We start from the raw sequence: 14,433 nt of genomic DNA on the forward strand, positions 1-14,433 counted from the left end.
CTATTCAGTAGGACTATCAACTGTGTATCCACCAGACTTCTGCACAACACGACTGATGGTCCCAACCCCATTTATAAGGCAAGAAATCCCACTTATTAAACCTGGCAGGGCACACCTGTGAAGTGAAAAACATTTCCGGTGACTACCTCTTGAAGCTCATCAAGAGAATGCCAAGAGAGTGCAAAGCAGTCATCAAAGCAAAAGGTGGCTACTTTGAAGAACCTGGAATATAAGACATATTTTCTGTTGTTTCACACTTGTTTGTTAAGTATATAATTCCACATGTGTTAATTCATAGTTTTGATGCCTTCAGTGTGAATGTACAATTTTCATAGTCATGAAAATACAGAAAAATCTTTAAATGAGAAGGTGTGTCCAAACTTTTGGTCTGTACTGTATATTATCACTATTGTATGGTTTTAGTGTCTTGGGCAATTAGTAAATGCTATACAATAAGTAGTTTTTAAATGCTTTCCCATTTTTTTCTGTTTGTCTACTAAGAACAATGTAAAACTAAAACAACTTTTTTTTGTTTGTTTTGGTGGTTTTGTTTTTTGGGGTTGTTGTGGTTTTTGTTTTTTTTTTTATTTTCTTTCCCCTCTTCTCATACTAAAGTTAAGGATTTTCTTTCATGGCTTCCAGTACTTTTTGACAGAACTAGAAAATTTCCAATAACCACATGGCCAATGTGCCTAGTGTTGAAAGGGTACCCTAATAATATATGTTTATATATGTATGGGAATATCCTTTTTAACTTTCTGAAATTTGATGTTTTTTGAGATTTATGAATTGTCTGGGAAACTTAATATCTGAAAAATAATCTTATATAGGTTAACCGTGGTCAGCAGTCATTTTTTTTTATTGATAAATGGAGTCTTTCTTAAAAATTCTACATCTGGAACAATAATATATATATATTATTTAAGAAAAAAGAGATATATAAAAAAAAAAACTTTCAAAGATGCTAATTGTAGCATTTTCCAGACCAACAATATCTGCCTTCATTGCCACTGCAGTAAATTTTCTATATTTCTGCTTTCAGAGATCTGCTGTCAAGTGATGCTATGAAAGAATACAACAGAGCTCGAGTGTACCTAGATGAGAACTACAAGTCACAGGAAAACTTCACGGTATGCCTGGCCTTAATATCAATGCTCCATCTATTCTATAAACATAAGGAACTTTTCTTCTAGAGGGTAATAAGTTTTGGATTGCTGGTTGAGCTCTGAGCCCATGTGTTCTCATCCCTTTAAACATAGAAGGATCATTGACGGAAGGGCTAGTGTCCATTTACTTGGCTATAGTGTTCTATTTTTTAATTTTTTTCTGGCTTGGAAGGAAACTTCTCCTATAGATTTCTATGTGATCATTCCAATTCATCATTTTGTGATCCACCTATGGATTCTGGACCAGAGAACAAAGTGCACAACTTTGAATTTTGTCTTACGAATGCGTTTAAATAACCGAACTGCATACAGGTAATGTGTGGAAACCGAGCAATAAGTGCACCCTCACCCCCTATGGTGGAAATTCTCAATAATTTTTTTTTTTTTAGAGATGATTACAGAACTCATACAATGCCTATGAAGAGGGGATGTTTCTTAACCTGTTACTCGGTTAAAAAATAAAATAAAATACTTGTATGTATGAAAAAACAAAAATTAAGAAATTCCGACTGTTCTCTTTAGTATGAAACTTATGGGGTGTGAAAAGTTATGGCTTAATGTGTCCTCTGTTCCAAAAAATACCGTAAGAAGCACCCATAATTTTTACTTTGTGTCTTATAGTTGATATAGAGCAGACACAGTAATGTTTGAAAGCCAGAATACGTCATCCATGTACCAGCCACAGTGGTCCCTTGGTATGGCAGCTGCCAATATGAAGGCTGTTGGCTAGGCAGTTTTTAGAGGTTCATCTTGTTGAGAAAATATGTATATGCTGATGTGATCCCAGTATGTACAGCGAACATCCTCAACATTGAAAACACAGAAAGGCGAAGGCATAACATTGATTATCTGATGACATTGATGTCTGGCTGGAATGGGCTACATTGGGCAGTTGATGTGTTGGAAGTAAGAAAAATGGGCAAATGTAAGGACCTGAGCAACAAGGGCAAATTGAGATGACTGGATCCAAGCATCCCCAAAACAGCAGGTCTTGTGGGATATAGTGATTAGTACCTACCAAAAGTGGTCCAAAAAAGGAGAACCAGAGTCAACCATGTGCATCCACAACTTATTGATGTGCCTGGGATCTAAAGACTGGTCTGTTTTATGCAATCCCACTGTAGAGCTACTTTAATACAAATTGATGAGAACGTTAAAGCTGCCCATGGTAGAAAGGTGTCAGAACACACTGAGCAACGCAACTAGTGTGCAAGAAGCTCTGCAGTCTTAATCACTTTGGTCGGGTGCATGGATCACTTGTCTAGGAAAGAGAGAGCACTAGTGGTGGACATAGAAATTAGAGGACCCGCTGTAAGATTTAATTATTAGTCCCTTCTTTTCGAAAGCTCATGATAAAGCATTAATATTTTTCTCTATAGCACCAGTAATTGTGAGTTATAAAAATTATTAGCTCCCGTCCTGTGCAATCTAATTGATACTAAGAAACTGCTTCTAAGAGGACAGTGGGCCCCTTAACCCAATGGGCCCCAGGTTGCACCAATGTTATATCCACCCCTGAAAGGCATTATGATGCACAATGGAAAGAAGACATGCCGACGGAGGCAGGGTGATGCTCTGATCAAAGTTCTGCTGGGAAATAAGGGTTCTGACCTTCATGTGGATGTTAGTTTGATGTGTACAACCTACCTAAATATTGTACAGGCGAAGTACGTGCATTTCTGGCAGTGGTATTCATGAATAGTCATGTCTTCTTTCAGCTGTATAATGTCCCTTTCACACTGCAAAAATCGTGCAGGGATCCTTTGATGAACACGCCAAAGAGTTCAAGGTGTTCAAATTTCCCAGTCCCAGTCCTCGTAGGCCTCCTCCTCCCCCCTCAACTCCAGTCCTCTGAGGCCTCCCCCCCCCCCTCAACTCCAGTCCTCGTAGGCCTCCTCCTCCCCCCTCAACTCCAGTCCTCTGAGGCCTCCCCCCCCCCCCCCTCAACTCCAGTCCTCGGAGGCCTCCTCCTCCCCCCTCAACTCCAGTCCTCGGAGGCCTCCCCCCCCCCCCTCAACTCCAGTCCTCGGAGGCCTCCTCCCCCCCTCAACTCCAGTCCTCGGAGGCCTCCCCCCCCCTCTCAACTCCAGTCCTCGGAGGCCTCCCCCCCCTCAACTCCAGCCCTCGGAGGCCTCCTCCTCCCCCCTCAACTCCAGCCCTCGGAGGCCTCCTCCTCCCCCCTCAACTCCAGCCCTCGTAGGCCTCCTCCTCCCCCCTCAACTCCAGTCCTCGTAGGCCTCCTCCTCCCCCCTCAACTCCAGTCCTCGTAGGCCTCCTCCTCCCCCCTCAACTCCAGTCCTTGGAGGCCCCCCCCCTCAACTCCAGTCCTTGGAGGCCCCCCCCCCTCAACTCCAGTATTTGGAGGCCCCCCCCTCAACTCCAGTCCTTGGAGGCCCCCCCCCTCAACTCCAGTCCTTGGAGGCCCCCCCCTCAACTCCAGTATTTGGAGGCCCCCCCCTCAACTCCAGTCCTTGGAGGCCCCCCCCCTCAACTCCAGTCCTTGTAGGCCCCCCCCCTCAACTCCAGTCCTTGGAGGCCCCCCCCTCAACTCCAGTCCTTGGAGGCCCCCCCCTCAACTCCAGTCCTTGGAGGCCCCCCCCTCAACTCCAGTCCTTGGAGGCCCCCCCTCAACTCCAGTCCTTGGAGGCCCCCCCTTAACTCCAGTCCTCGGAGGCGCCCCCCCCCCTCAACTCCAGTCCTCGGAGGCCCCCCCCCTCAACTCCAGTCCTTGGAGGCCCCCCCCCTCAACTCCAGTCCTTGGAGGCCCCCCCCCTCAACTCCAGTCCTTGGAGGCCCCCCCCCTCAACTCCAGTCCTTGGAGGCCCCCCCCCCCTCAACTCCAGTCCTTGGAGGCCCCCCCCCCCCCTCAGATCATGTTTTCAGCATTTCCTTAATATTGGTGAGAGAGCCTGTGGCAACTTCTGATGCCTTGATGATTCCGTGAACTGTGCAATAATAAAGAAAAAAAATCCTGAAAACAAGATCTTTTGGTGGGGTCGTGAGGACTGGAGATTGGGCAATATTGATCTACGGGGATGTCTGGTCCATAGAGGCCACATTAAGCAACTTATAGAACTGCAAGGGATCAATGTGGCAGATACTACAGGTCTTCTGGAGTCCGTGCATTGGTGGGTTAGCGTTGTTTGGGTTGGTCACCCTTAAGTACCACCCAATATGAGGCAGGTGTTCATGGTGTTATGGATATATCTGTGCATATAGTGTTTCCCTGTAACTTCTCCGCCTCCAGCAGTCTCTCGATAATGTCCGGAGCTCACCGTCTTTCTTATGATATATCGTTATAGATGTTATTTCTTTGCTGTTATGCCCTGTATTTAAGACGTTTATTAGTTTTATATAAGAGGTTTAGCGGTCCTTTAGTACCCTGTATATACTTTGAGGCATTGATGCACTGAGGTTTTTACTGTGTGATATAAAGTCTGACACTCATGTTCTGCTGGGAGCGCAGCCCGTATTCTTGGCGCTCTATTTACACTCGGGCTGTCAGGCTCTTGGCTCATTATAGGAAACACAGTCCTGTATTTAGAGACTAAAAATACTCCTTGTCTTCGTCTTGCAAGTAAAATAAACCTTTCCCTTCCAGTAAGAATGGAAACCATCTATAAATTCAGTCTCAGGGGTCATTCTGGCTGCACATTTAGGTCTTTTGTCCTTAACTTGTGTTTTATTAGATTTTGGCAGGTTTCCATCAACAATAATTAGAAAATTATAGTTCCCATGCTCTATTAACGAAGCCGGTATTTATGAGTGTTATTTATTACGTGGTCAGTCAGGAGTGTAAAAAAGAGAAATTCTTCTCTGTCCGCGCATTCATCATTGTGCATTCAGCGCGGTCTCCTCCGATCTGCTGCGGTATAGGCGGCGGGAGGAGGCTCTGTCTGCTCTGTTCACATCTGTTGCCGATCTTGACAATAAAACGAAGTATGCAACTGGTCAGAAGCCTGAGGCCATAACGCAAACCAGGTGAACCCCCATTATAGTCAATAGTGACCATCGGGACTGCCTGTTGGTAAAGCAATTGGACGGCTCAGTTGCATCGGGCCCAGAAATAGAGTTGCACCCCTTGTTGGCAGAGTATACAGAGCCACTACCCGGGAGGTGATCCGCCACAAATAAAGCTTTTTCTGGAATAAATTCAATCTGATTCAGAAGTTGGAGTATAACAAATGTTTTTTTTTATTTTATCATAAATCAATAATACATATGAGATTAAGAAACTTTGTTAATATATGTGCTTCTTTCTCTTCCTAAACTGATGATTCATTCTCAATTCACGGGTAAAATCAATCTTCAATGAATACAGATTGTCCCAGTAATGAGAGAGGAGATGGCAGTTGGTGCTCATAAGTTTCTATGGAGAACTAACCATTGTCTGGCTGCCTCTAGCTCCTCCCCAGAATGTCTGGCCGCCTCTAGCTCCTCCCCAGAATGTCTGGCTGCCTCTAGCTCCTCCCCAGAATGTCTTGCCACCTCTAGCTCCTCCCCAGAATGTCTTGCCGCCTCTAGCTCCTCCCCAGAATGTCTGGCTGCCTATAGCTCCTCCCCAGAATGTCTTGCTGCCTGTAGCTCCTCCCCAGAATGTCTGGCTGCCTGTAGCTTTTCCCCAGAATGTCTGGCTGCCTCTAGCTCCTCCCCAGAATGTCTGGCTGCCTCTAGCTCCTCCCCAGAATGTCTGGCTGCCTCTAGCTCCTCCCCAGAATGTCTGGCTGCCTCTAGCTCCTCCCCAGAATTTCTGTGGTGGCCTCTAGCTCTTCCCCACAATGTCTGGTTGCTTCTAGCTCCTCTCCAGAAAGTCTGTGGCTGCCTCTAGCTCCTTGCTAGAATTTCTGGCTGCCTCCAGCGCCTCCCCAGAATGTCTGTGGCGGCCTCCGGTGCCCCTCCAGAATGTCTATGGTGGCCGCTGGCGCCTCCCCAGAATGTCTGTGGCAGCCACTGGCTCCTCCCCAGAATGTTTGTGGCGGCCACTGGCTCCTCCCCAGAATGTTTGTGGCGGCCACTGGCTCCTCCCCAGAATGTTTGTGGCGGCCACTGGCTCCTCCCCAGAGTGTCTGTGGCGGCCACTGGCTCCTCCCCAGAGTGTCTGTGGCGGCCGCTGGCTCCTCCCCAGAGTGTCTGTGGCGGCCGCTGGCTCCTCCCCAGAGTGTCTGTGGCGGCCGCTGGCTCCTCCCCAGAGTGTCTGTGGCGGCCGCTGGCTCCTCCCCAGAGTGTCTGTGGCGGCCGCTGGCTCCTCCCCAGAGTGTCTGTGGCGGCCGCTGGCTCCTCCCCAGAGTGTCTGTGGCGGCCGCTGGCTCCTCTCCAGAGTGTCTGTGGCGGCCGCTGGCTCCTCTCCAGAGTGTCTGTGGCGGCCGCTGGCTCCTCTCCAGAGTGTCTGTGGCGGCCGCTGGCTCCTCTCCAGAGTGTCTGTGGCGGCCGCTGGCTCCTCTCCAGAGTGTCTGTGGCGGCCGCTGGCTCCTCTCCAGAGTGTCTGTGGCGGCCGCTGGCTCCTCTCCAGAGTGTCTGTGGCGGCCGCTGGCTCCTCTCCAGAGTGTCTGTGGCGGCCGCTGGCTCCTCTCCAGAGTGTCTGTGGCGGCCGCTGGCTCCTCTCCAGAGTGTCTGTGGCGGCCGCTGGCTCCTCTCCAGAGTGTCTGTGGCGGCCGCTGGCTCCTCTCCAGAGTGTCTGTGGCGGCCGCTGGCTCCTCTCCAGAATGTCTGTGGCGGCTGCTAGCTCCTCCCTCGCTATAGAATTTTCGCACACTATCTGTCTTTTCCTATCTCCGTAATGGGAAGATCTGTTTTCACTGAATACTGATTGTACAAATGATTTGAGAATGATTGATCAGTCCAGGATTTCTCGAAGGTATTTTATAAAGTTACTTATTTTCATGTGTACTACTGATTTATGAACTAAAAATTAAAACGACGGTTACACTCTTATTTGGTGTAAGTCAATCTGTTGGGACCCCCTCAAATTGTTTTATTATCTACCATGGACTTGTATTAAGCGATGACCTTATACCTTATCATCACTCCAGTCGTCTCCCCTTTCTGGTGGTTGTGTCTTATGCAAAACACCTTTATTCTCCTATCAGCATTTTCAAAATATTTTCTTTAAAAAAAGTGATAAATTGTGATAAATAAATAACAATCAACAGTGCAGGGGAAGATGAGATCTGTCTAAATGTTTCAGCTTTACTGAGAGATCAGTTTACTGTTGCTGCCTATAGAGGTCTATGGAGAGAAGAAATCTAAATGCATTTGTAACATATTAATGGCAGATTTTCTTCAGAGATTTGTGTACAGGCAAATATGCATCATATGTCCTCCTTCACACGTCCGTGTTTCCAGTATGGGTGGTATCCGGGTTTTTTTTTTTTTCACGGATACAGCATTTACACATTGTAATCTATGGTGCTATTCACATATCCATGTTATTCCAGCAGCACGTATGACGAGGGCCAATTAAAAGTCTGTGTGTCCGTAAAAAACCTGTATAGCACACGGATGGTGTCAGTTTATTTGTAGTTGTATTTGCCCTTTTTTATCTTTCTCCCCTTGATTCACCCAGATGCTGGGATCATTATTTCTTCTTAATTAACAACTAATTTTTCCTTCCTCATCTACAATATAGAACAGATTCAAGTGACTTGGAAAATGAGGTTAATAAAACCAAAAGCTTTTTCCCTTAATAACGTGTCACAATCCTCTCTCTCCCCGTAGGAATTATGCCTGTTTTACTAACAGAAAGGTGAAGTTAATTTTTAGCAGATTAATGGGATCCCTGTAATATTTTTAGTGGAGTCTGGTTGTGTTAATTGACCGTTAATTGAAAAAGGAAATTGAACCTGATTTATTACAGGCCGTCGGTTTACCGTCTATGTTAATTGGCTTCACAAAATGCTCCGCACAATGCCGGCATCTTCCCAGAACTGGAGCCATCTCAGATATTAGCAGTCGCCTGTAGTTTGGTGTTACAATGACTTCTAGTAGTGCAATATCTCTTATTCTCCAAGAGGGGGCGCTGTGTGACCAGAATTCAGGATTTTGTTTTATTTTTTGGGGTCGAATACCTCTTTCTATTGTATTGAAGCGTCTATAAAATCTCATAGTCATTGTACTATTGGACATAGGAGGAGTATTTTATATTGAAGACTAACAAACCATTATTGCTTTTGTTTTTTTTTGGGGGGGGGGGGGTCGTCTCATTTTTAATAATTTTTTTTCTCCATTTGTGCCTTATTTGTCTTTTTAATTTGCGCCTTTTATTATGTGATTGCCTGTTTTTGTATGTTTGTCATTGAAGGCAGATTTTAGGGTGTACTGATGTTGTCAGCTGATTCATCAATTGCGACTTTTTAACAAGTCACACAATGTTTTGTGTAAATGTACACCAGTCCTTCCTTCCATCCGCGGAGTGATTTTTTTTTTTTTTTCCATACGTCTGAAACGTTTGTGCAAGTTTTGTGACCTTTTTATAGGAACTATCAACTTTTTGCGCTAAAGTTGCAAAAAATAAGTTAGACAAAGTTAAAGAGCATTTTTGATTTTAAGTGAAATTAATGAACCACGTGCGCCATTTTGAAGAATTTCAGGCGAAGAAATGTAAAATAGAAGAAAAAAAAAAATAAAACACTGAAAAGAACAAACCTAGGAACAGCAAAGCAGTTTTACAATGGGGATGAACAGGAAAAATCTTTAAAAAAACAAATGACAAACAGGAAAACTATCCCATGGACACATACACGAAGGGCTTTATTTTATATTTCTGTCCACGGGACAGTTTTCCTGTTTTGTTTTTTAAATCACTTGAAAGATTTTTCCTATTCATTCCAATTGTAAAACTGCTTTGTTCTTCCTATGTTTGTTATTTAAAGTGTTTTTTTTTTTTTTCTATTTTTGCTTCAGGTTTTGAAAAACGCCTGGTGGAAAATGAAAAAGCGCATGTCATTTCTTTGGCGCGGCTCCTGATGGCATCCTCTCCAAACTAGGCAGTGGCCAATCAAAAGGTTGTTAAAAAATATATATATTCCAAAATGTTTCAATAAACCTACCAAAAAAAAAAATCTTTCCCTAAGCGGTTCCCACTTGAAAACTTAATTTTGGACCTCCTCAAAAAAATTCCTCTACATACCCTTAAGTCATACAAATCACTTTGAAGATGAGTCTTAATTGTATAGTTCTTGCCATACTATTACTATAATAATAGTTCTCTAAAACGATAACTGATGTTCTGTCCCAGGAAATCTGTAGTGGTTTTATTTTATTATACATACATACATACATACATACATACATACATACATACATACATACATACATACATACATACATACATACGCATCTCACAGAATTAGAATATCATAATTTATTTCAGTGAAACTGATATATTATATAGAGTCATTACAGAGGGATCTATTTCAAGTGTTTATTTCTGTTAATGTTGATGATTATGGTTTACAGCCAATGAAAACACAAAAGTCATTATCTCAGTAAATTAGAATAATTAACAAAAAACACCTGCAAAGGCTTCCTAAGCATTTAAAAAGGTCCGTTAGTCTGTTTCAGTAGGTTTCACAATCATGGGGAAGACTTCTGACTTGACAGATGTACAGAAGGCAGTCATTGACTCACTCCTCAAGGTCCCAGAGTCTGGAGGAAGAGTGGAGAGGCCACAATCCAAGCTGCTGGAGGTCTAGTGTGAAGTTTCCACAATCAGTGATGGTTTGGGGAGCTATGTCATCTGCTGGTGTAGGTCCACTGTGTTTTATCAAGACCAAAGTCAGCGCAGCTGTCTACCAGGACATTTTAGAGCACTTCATGCTTCCCTCTGCCAACAAGCTTTTTGGAGATGGAAATGTCATTCTCCAGCAGGACTTGGCCCCTGTCCACACTGCCAAAAGTACCAATACCTGGTTTACACACAACAGTATCACTGTGCTTGATTGGCAGCAAACTCGCCTGACCTTAACCCCATAGAGAATCTATTATAGAGAATCTATGGGGTATTGTCAAGAAGAAGATGAGAGACACCAGACCCAACAATGCAGACGAGCTGAAGGCTGCTATCAAAGCCACCTGGGCTTCCATAACACCTCAGCAGTGTCACAGGCTGATCGCCTCCATGCCACATTGCCGCATTGATGCAGTAATTGATGCAAAAGGAGCCCGACCAAGTATTGAGGGCATTTACTGAACATACATTTCAGTTGTAGTTACATTTCGGCTTTTAAAAACATTTTTCAAGCTGTTGTTATAAAGTATTCTAATTTACTGAGATAATGACTTTTGTGTTTTCATTGGCTGTAAGCCATAATCATCAACATTAACAGAAATAAACACTTGAAATAGATCACTCTGTGTGTAATGACTCTATATAATATGAGTTTCACTTTTTGTATTGAAGAACTGAAATAAATTAACTTTTTGATGATATTCTAATTTAGTGAGATGCACCCATACATACACACACACATCTGCTTGCAGACCATCCAGTGGCCAAATTTTAAAGCTACTTTTTCAGGTTGAAACAAGTTTTGATTTTGTTGCTTTTTTTCTTAAGAATGGAGAAAAATAAAACTGCACCTGTGTGTGTACTGTGGTGCTCAGTTTAAAGCAATAGATAGGGTTTTTATTTTTAAGGCTTTAACACTGGGCAGGATCTGCATCAAAATCCTGATAAATAAATGACTGAAATCTTACACAATTACATTGACCAGGTGCTGTTAAAATCCAGGGTGATGTCAGATCAGCTGCACTTTCCATGTATTCTGTAAATTTAGCCCCCCATCACACCCCCCTAAAGAATCTGCAGGGTTAGACTGCATTTATCGTAGTAATGCTCTATAAATGTGCAAAATCGTGTTTTTTGGAGATTCATTTAGAGGGAACAGATATAATAGAACGAAATAATGTTTCAAACAGTGTCCTCATCCACCACGGCACTTTACTTAATAAAAGCTCATCAATCCCATGGTGGAGAGCCATGATCGGGGATCTTACAGCAGCTCTGATATTTTCCTTGCATTCTTCACTATTGGGTTTTTAATTTCTGTTTCTAGGTAAATGCAGGGAAAATGTTATATGGAAACATAACAGGATAAATTTCAGTTTTTTAAACAAAAAGTCTACAAAAGTTCTGTAACCTGGAGATTCTGCAATTTTCAACCAGCCAAGAACTGCGTCATTCTATAACTCGTGAGTGTGCGCCTTGGGGTGGCTTTTATCTTCTGATTGCTATTTACTGTGTGACAAATGCATAACCTGAAATGGAAAGACTAAAGAATAAAAGATTCTGAAGGTCATTGCCGTTTTAGATTTCATCAACATTAATTTCAGAAATTTCTGATTTGTGAGACGTGCCGCATTTGTCCACAGGGTGGCAGCATAATTCCATTTTCTGTTTTTCTTGTAGGTTTTCTTGTATGAGAAATGTGGGAAGTTTTGGAAAGTTTTTAAACCGGATGCATTGTTGTTTGGTTTCATCCTTTATTGTTACTTTAATTTTCTCTCTACACAATCTTGTCATTTAGAAATGGAGCTTGCAAGTTATATTCACCCACATACTAAACTCAGATTATGAGAACATTTTATGCATGGAGGAGCTGATCAGATGAGTAGACAGACAGACACACACACACACACACACACATTTTTATATTGTGGAAAAGTTTCAGTGAAACTTGCATTTTTTTTCATTGAAATCCTGTTTGAATGCTTAGGAGTCCAGTGGGTGGAACTATTCAGTGATTGACAGTCTTCCCTATATGACTGACTTTGCATGCGGAGATAGCGGTGAACTAGTAAGACCGCCCACTGGACTCCTATGCATACAAACAGGATTTTAATGAATAAAATACAAGTTATAATAATTTTTTTTTCCAACAAAACGATATCTCCTTCTGCTCAACTTCATGTACAGTGTGAACCTGTAAGATTGGACTGTTTGCAATATGTATCTTTTAATAGATACGTCGTATGATTAAATTGTCTATTCTAATATATACATTAATTTTCTTGATTTGTGCCATATTTGCCTGTTATCTAATTAACCCAGGTTGCCTATGTGACAGTCCAGTTGTCTGAGCTAGCTATATGATCATCACTTGAAACAGTGAACCTATAAATCCATGTTTAAATATAAATCTTCTTGTTCCCACTGTTTCAGGATCATGTAGATAATGCTGCAAACTAACAATCAATCTCGTAGAAATCCTGCTGGTGTAATCCGCTCATCAGTTCCATCTTTGGCTGGTGTCTGACTGTCGCCGATCCTCCTTTTTTTAACAGTTTTTGATCATGTTTTTCCAATGCACATAAAGCAGAGAGGGGAGATTTCTGCTGCAGTCAGTTGTCTTACAGCCACAAACAGTGAGAAGGAGGGTAGAACATGACTGATCTGAGACATTGAGATGTCTTTGTATATTTTTCAGTATTACTGTAATGAGACCATATAGGATATTAAAAGGACGTGGTGGGATTTTTGTTTAGTGCAAGCGTGGTGTTTTTTTTGGTTTTGTTTTAATTTGCTTAAACTATATAATGTGAATATTTTTAGGCTGTCATTACAAGTAGCAGTTTTTGATATGTGACTAGAGATGAGCCGACCCATGGAAGTTCGGGTTCTGGTACCTGACCGAACTTTAGTCCAAAGTTCGGTTAGAGTACATGAACCCCATTGAAATCAATGGGTACCCGAACTTTGGATCTTTTTCTCTTTCTCCCCCCCCTTCTCCTCAACCCTTCAACTTTCTCCTCAACACCCCACCCCTCTTTCTCCTCCACACCCCCTCCCCCCTTTCTCCTCCACACCCCCTCCCCCCCTTTCTCCTCAACACCATCTCCCCCTTTCTCCTCCACACCCCCTCCCCCCTTTCTCCTCCACACCCCCTCCCCCCTTTCTCCTCCACACCCCCTCCCCCCTTTCTCCTCCACACCCCCTCCCCCCTTTCTCCTCCACACCCCCTCCCCCCCTTTCTCCTCCACACCCCCTCCCCCTTTCTCCTCCACACCATCTCCCCCTTTCTCCTCCACACCCCCTCCCCCCTTTCTCCTCCACACCCCCTCCCCCCTTTCTCCTCCACACCCCCTCCCCCCTTTCTCCTCCACACCCCCTCCCCCCCTTTCTCCTCAACACCCCCTCCCCCTTTCTCCTCCACACCATCTCCCCCTTTCTCCTCCACACCCCCTCCCCCCTTTCTCCTCCACACCCCCTCCCCCCTTTCTCCTCCACACCCCCTCCCCCCTTTCTCCTCCACCCCTTTCTCTCTCTCTTTCGTTCCCCTCCTAAACTGTAAAACGAACTTCCAGGAGAAGTCCAAGTTCAGCACCGGACTCTATGGGTCCGGTACGAGCTCCAAACTTTACAGTTTGGCTTTGCTCATGTCTATATTTGACAGATATCACACGGTTTTCCCAATGTTGGCTCATCTTTACGTATTCGGCATCTGTAGAGAGTCCCCTTCGGTTCTGCTGAAGTCGTTGGGTTCATCTAACATTTATCGGTGTACGATCTACTTTATATTTATTCTTTTTTTTGTAGATGGATCTTTACTAACCTCATACATGACGTATCTAAAATGATGTTTCACTTAATCTTCTGTACAAAATTCTTTTGAAAATGGCTCCTGCTCCGTCCAAGCAACACTAGATCATTGTTTGGTATGCCACGGATAAGCACTGCCGAGGAAGGCTTGCCCAAAATCTGACATTAATTGCCGGAGACTTAATGAAATACACTTTAAAGAACCTCCTAATGCGTTGGCCTAAAGGATTCTAATTGAATCATAAATAAGAGTTAGATGACTGGATGCAGTATATATATCTGGATACTGTTTGCTTATTCCAGATAATGACTTTATTGATGTTTGGAAACAATTCTGCAGCGTGTTATTGGCATCGCAGTAACCCTTTCAGTGTCGAAACAAGGTCCGTGTTTGTAGGGAAAATTGTTGCACGCTGTCATCCAATAATTACTTAAATATAAAGTCCGATCTCCTCATAGTAATTCTTGTCTCCTACTATCTCACCAGCCAAGTATAAAGTGATTGCCACACTACTTTTATAGTGTTTGTTTGGAGGTATGTGTCGAGAAAAACTATACAACAGATGCTCGTGTATAGGCGAAGAGAAGGTTTCAAAGTAAACATTTTTAATGGAAGTCCGTGTAAGAAATGTCTGTCTTCTGCGCTGTTCCATACAACCAAAAAAGTGAAAAACATCCGACTGAGACATAAGAAAATTCCTTTGGCCTCTTCCTTGTAAATGGGTGTCTATA

The 14,433-nt window shown here is 43.4% G+C and overlaps 1 protein-coding gene across 3 annotated transcripts in view; it reads left to right on the forward strand.

Moving 5' to 3' along the window:
- The window catches only part of INPP5A (inositol polyphosphate-5-phosphatase A), a 452,670-nt gene that overhangs the window by 162,091 nt on the left and 276,146 nt on the right, over positions 1 to 14,433 (forward strand). For all 3 annotated transcript variants that reach the window (XM_073685121.1, XM_073685120.1, XM_073685122.1), the window contains exon 4: positions 1,043 to 1,130. In XM_073685121.1, the coding sequence (XP_073541222.1) occupies positions 1,043 to 1,130 (88 nt within the window). The remainder of the gene's footprint in view (positions 1 to 1,042; positions 1,131 to 14,433) is intronic.

This window comes from Phyllobates terribilis, unplaced genomic scaffold (genome assembly GCF_046119375.1).
Source record: "Phyllobates terribilis strain yellow unplaced genomic scaffold, ASM4611937v1 Scaffold_5__5_contigs__length_657084704, whole genome shotgun sequence".
Classification (NCBI taxonomy): domain Eukaryota; kingdom Metazoa; phylum Chordata; class Amphibia; order Anura; family Dendrobatidae; genus Phyllobates; species Phyllobates terribilis.